This window comes from Silene latifolia, chromosome 8, assembly GCF_048544455.1.
Source record: "Silene latifolia isolate original U9 population chromosome 8, ASM4854445v1, whole genome shotgun sequence".
NCBI classification, from domain to species: domain Eukaryota; kingdom Viridiplantae; phylum Streptophyta; class Magnoliopsida; order Caryophyllales; family Caryophyllaceae; genus Silene; species Silene latifolia.
Window position 1 is genome coordinate 47,457,374 of NC_133533.1, and position 5,648 is coordinate 47,463,021.

Here is a 5,648-nt window from a genome sequence, read left to right on the forward strand (position 1 = left end):
CGTGAGTTAGGGTTAATTTTGCAGGGTACTTGGTTTGTGCAAATTGCAAATATGAATTCCATCTTTTGATGGTATATAACTATATATAGCCATATAAGTTTATGATTTTCCACTGGTACATAACTTATAAAACTCTATTAGATAGAATTTGCGCAAATATTAGATAGAATTTGCGCAAATATTGGGGATAACTAACTATACATAAAATTATTTTAAATAAAAATTAATAAAATCATATGTAGATAGAATTTGCATAAATATTGGGATAATTATACATAATAACCGTAATGTAGATAGAATTTGCATAAATATTAGGATAATTAGCCGAAGTTAGCGAAACGACCCGGGCAACGCCCGGGCTTGAACACAAATACTTGTATAAAGCTCCCATATTGCAAACAAATATTTGTATATGGTTGGCTCTTGTATTTAAATCAACAAAAGAAAAGAAGTATATAATTTCCAAAGATTTTTGCTTAAAACCCATTTACCTGAATTAATGTATATAATAGACACAAAACTAATACTAATAAGATAAAGGTTTCTTAATTACCATAAATCTAAGTAAGTAAATTTCCAATGTTTTTGTCTATATATATATCAGTCTATGGTAGACTACTAAAGATTAAATGATTCAATGGTCGTAACAATAATTAGTTTCATAATTTTAAAACAAAGATTTTTAAATTATAATAATTAAGATAGTTTACAATTATTGGAATTTTTAATATATCTCAAAATAGTACAATATTTTTTGTAGTTGCTACTCGTTTGTTCTTTCTATCTCGTCAAAGTTGACATATTTTGTAGATGCCGTATTATCGTAGGACTCTTTATTAATGAACGAACGAAAATGATCTTATTCGAATAAAAAAAAAATCCTCCCTGATATGTACCATTCGAATTTCTTAGAAGTTGCTCATCTTAAGACCACCTCCCACCAATCCCGCTTAGCTGTGAAAGTTTTTATTTTATTTTTGTTCAAATGAGTGAACTATATCGCGGGCTCGCGGTTGAGAATCGAACCTACAATTTCATGATTGGGGTAAGAGAGTTGTGAATTTCTTTTAATATAAGCTCCCAAACCATAAATAAATCCGTCACAAATATGGGCTACGACAATAACAATGAATAATTCTCCATTTATTCTTACGTGTTTTTGGTTAAGTGTGGCTCCACAGTTAAATTAGTAGTTTAGTTGTCTTGATACTGTGTGGTTCATCTTTTGAATTACAACACAAATACTTGCGACTCGAGTAATGATCTCTAGTTTTACTCTCATTAGTTAGGGGGATTATGTATTCTTTGTAATTCTCTTATAATTGGCAGAATAATTGCAAAGTTTAAGCAAACGCTAATTCTAATCACCGCTGCCAGATGAGATATGCATTGGAGTACTTTGTACATACTAATGGACTAAAAAGAGTACTTTGGAGTACTTCGTACTTTGTACATACTAATTCTAATCACCCCTGCCAAATAATTGATATAGACTATTACAATAATGCTTTACATAAATAATAAATTGTACATACTAATGGACTAAAAAGAGTACAGGCTGATGCTCTTTGTTGAGGCTCCGTATATCCAAAGTAGGGGAAGATATGCGGGGTAAATAATATGGCACAAATTCTCATTATAGACGGACACTATTCGTCTATACGTATAGACGGATACCACCTCCCCTCACAAAATACCCATTTGCCATAAAGTGGGAAGCACATGGGGGTGTCCCACCTTGTCCCCCTACCCATTTTATTAGAGGTCTTTACCCGTTTGTTCGCCCCACCCGTCTATACCAAGACCTATTGATAATATGGAGGCCTATTGATAATATGGAGGGCCTTGTTTATTCCGATCATATTTACGTCCTTTTGAAGTAATGATCACCTTTGAGCATTTGCACTAATCTCACAAAATATAAGCACACATTAATGAACTGGGAAGGGTTGGTAGAGAAGCTATATTTAAATTTGATAATTAAACACCGCCATACCAACATGAACATAATCGTATAGTTTAAGAAGATAAATTTACCTGTGTACGTGATAAAATCTGAAGCATATGATCAAACTTGCACTTAATTTGAGCAGCATAATCAATACTCCTGCATGCATAATGCAAACAAAGAGATATTAGAAAGTTAGAAACCGTTGAAATATTAATTGTAACAGAACTTTACGTTAAAAAATAGCGTAAAAAATACATAATAAGATTAATAACGCATTGAATGGAAATAAGATTAGAAGTTTACAACCATGTTTAACGTTGAAGGAGAGTGAGGAAACTCGCGTATTTGATCCTTTTATACATGTATATAAATAAGAATTATTAGGCAAGATGGTTTTCTAAAACGTAGTTGCTCTTTCATGTACATCTTTTACTCTTTCATGGACTTATTTTCATAACTTTTCTATCGCATACCCTTCTTCTAAAGAGAGAAAAAAAATCTCTTCGTTCTTTCATATACTCAAAAATAAATCAAATTCTAACTAAATTCATCAATTATGATTTTAATACGCATATTAAACAAGTAATAATTATATTTTTATCAATTATGCATCAGCTTTTGTATCAAATTAACTAGAATCAAATTCAATTAGGGTTAATTATACAATTAGGATGTCATGAGAGTGGAATCCAAATTATGCATTCAAAGTTAGAGAGGACGAAGACAGCAAGCAATTCATTAGCCATATCAAATACTTGGGAAATGTAAATGGCATTCTTTATGCAGAAAACAAATCAATGTCATCGACTAAATTATTAACATTGTCAAAAAGAAGACTTAAATTGGAACCAACCAAAGGAGATGGGTACTTTTCTAAAATTAGTTTGAACAATTCATTTGGGGATAATGGTGTTAACCGTAAAATCAATATTTCAATGAGTGATATTCCGAATGGACTGACGCGAGTGGTGAAGAGCGGCAGCGGAGGGGTGCAGATCGATAGGTGGTGGGCGGCAAGTGTGGTGGACTGAAACGGGGGGAATTGAAATGGGGAGCGAACTGAGAAGTTTGAGAGAGAGGGGTGTTGAAATGAAAAAGGGTAAAATTGACAATCATGTCCATGATTAAGTAAATCATGTACATGAATGAGCAACACCCTTCTAAAAATAGGACTCCTACCGTATGTTGAACTTCAGTTAAACTTAAATTATATCGTTATGTAATCATGTTGATTGATTTTATGGTTGTCGGAGTAATGAAGCCTTTGTAAAGCATAGAGTTTGACTTCAAATTCCATATTCTATATAATATTATTTTTTGTAAAGACTATTAATATTATTTAAAAAAGCAGTAGCCAATGATATCGCTCGAAAAGTTCCTCTTTTAAGTGGGATAACTAATTATACATAAAATTATTTTAAATAAAAATTAATAAAACCATATGTAGATAGAATTTGCATAAATATTGGGATAATTATACATAATATTATTTTAAATAAAAATTAATTAGGTAATTTTAAAAAGTTGGAGTCTCTAGAATTGCCTGAAAAAAGCCTCTTTTATATATATACTAGATTTAATGCCCGTGCGATGCACGGGCCTATTGTTTGGTGCTGTAGTAAGAATCGTAACGGGTGAACGATGCTTATACCTCATCATGAAATTTTTGTTAAAGTCTATACATTTACTTCGTATACGTGTGATACATGTTCATTTATTCATTAAATTACCGCATCCAAGAGTAGTACGCCGTAATATGTAAGTGTATGACTTTAAATTTCTCTAGGTCGACCTATTTAAGTTCCTACGTTAATGTGTTTCATTATTAAGATAAATCAAAGTTAAATGACTATGTACATTACCCGATATGCGTAAACAATCCAATACTTTTTGCATAGGACACGTACCATAGTTCATACCCAACTGGCCAACACTCTCAACCCTCTTCCTTCAAAAAAATATTAGAAAATAAAAAACCCCAAAATCGTCTCTCTCTTCCAACGCACCGATCAACTCCATCCACTTACCCCAATCGAACACCGCAACTATCTGCTAAACCACCACCAATCGCTTTCTCATTCTCAGATCTGCCTACCTCCTACGCCCTTGTCATTCCACCTGCATTTGTCGCCTATTGAATTTCAATTACTATTGTCCGATTCCGATCAATCGCACATTTATCATCTACCCAAATCACGGTTAATGTTGACGGTTGGCTGAAATTATCTTTGCATTTGTTGTCATCCTCTCATCTAATTATCGGATTGACATTCAAAAATCCAAATAACGATTTTCAATTTATCAGATGAGGTTGTCGTAGAGGAGGGGTTACTTGCTGCTGGTTTCCTTGGTTAATAACAACACCAACAACTGTGAACTGGTTATAAGATTCAATTTACGGCATCTATTGCCGTCCCTGATCAGCTGGTCTGGTATCATCCCTCAAAGGTCCTAACTTTCTTGTTTGTTATTAATATTCTATAGTATTTGTTTGATTTTAAATTAGCATATGGCTCGATGAATACCATCTCAATTTTCCATGGTGTTGCTACTTACGACATGCTTCATCTTCTTCTTTAGTTGCTATTTGACCCGTTATTACTATAATAAGTTTTCCCTTTCAGGAAAAAAAAAGGAAGATTAGACTGATGTTAATTATCTGTCAACATCGTCTTACTACTGTATTTGCTCACATAAATAACTAAACAAACTTTGACTTACGAATGTAAATAGAAAGCATAAATATTGAAAAGAATACTTCAGTAAAATGCACGTCAGTCGTGGTTAGATTCCGTACAATTTAAGCTTTTACATCCACTTTTGAGTCCAAAAGTCTAATAGTAAACCTGCATATAATAGAATGTTTACGGTAGGGAATGTAGATGGTTAAATACTTCTTTATAGACGATGTTTCTCGTGTGACCTTTGAACTCTTGTGCCGAATCGTCTATGAAGAATTTTATACCTTCTGGGGATGTCGTCCTTGAAGCTGCTACATACAGCTGCCCATGACTAAATACGGGTTTTGGCAAATAAATCCCTACATGTGTTAAGGTCTGCTGTTGTCATTATTATTCTTGGTATAAGAACCTTTTCACCCAGCTTTGAACCTGTTATTATTTTCCCTTCGACTATAAACCTTCTAAGATACGGAGTAAGTTATAATTAGACGTGTACCATTACATAACCCCTGTAACGGGTTTATGTTTCTAAGCAGCATTACTGGCATCCCTACCTTAAGTTTTAACTCATGGTGTGACAACCCCTGTAAGTTTAGGCTGTTCAAGTACTCTGTTGGATAAGATGTAAACTGGTCCTCGGATTCAGTTGATGCCGTAGAGACCTCATCACAACTCCGGTATAGCACCTCCTCCTCACCTGGCACCAACTTTGCCATGTGGGTGTTTATCAAATCGGCGGTCTCATTTAAAGGTGTGAGAATTGCTCTTTCTCTTAGATAGTCTTCGTTCTTATGGTTGATCGCAAAATCTGGGTACATCTGGTTGACGACTACCTCAATGGTTAATGCTCCTTTACTACCAATGTACTGTTCTGGTATTTCTATCCACGTTTCTTCCGTGTCATTCTCACATGCTTTGGCCTCTAACGTTCCATCTCCCATGGCTAGCAACCAGTCATTGAATGCTCGATTTCTTTCTCGCTTTTCTGGGTCACTATTACTTTCTGAAACTCTCAT

At 34.0% G+C, this 5,648-nt stretch overlaps 1 protein-coding gene across 1 annotated transcript; it reads right to left on the minus strand.

Annotated features, from left to right (window-relative positions):
* Positions 1-1,466: 1,466 nt before the first annotated feature.
* LOC141595133 (uncharacterized) lies at positions 1,467-5,648 on the minus strand. The gene is made up of 3 exons (XM_074415106.1): positions 5,140-5,648; positions 2,038-2,107; positions 1,467-1,472 (listed from the first exon to the last, which is right to left on the minus strand). The coding sequence occupies exons 1-3, from the start codon at positions 5,646-5,648 to the stop codon at positions 1,467-1,469; spliced, it is 585 nt and encodes a 194-aa protein (XP_074271207.1).

What these genes read in the sequence shown, in the direction of transcription:
- LOC141595133 (XM_074415106.1), bottom strand. Translation starts at nt 5,648, where the DNA reads ATGAGAGTTTCAGAAAGTAATAGTGACCCAGAAAAGCGAGAAAGAAAT. An exon ending in AACATAAACCCGTTACAGGG is followed by an intron (nt 2,108 to 5,139) that starts GTTATGTAATGG and finishes TTATGCATGCAG; the next exon opens with GAGTATTGATTATGCTGCTC.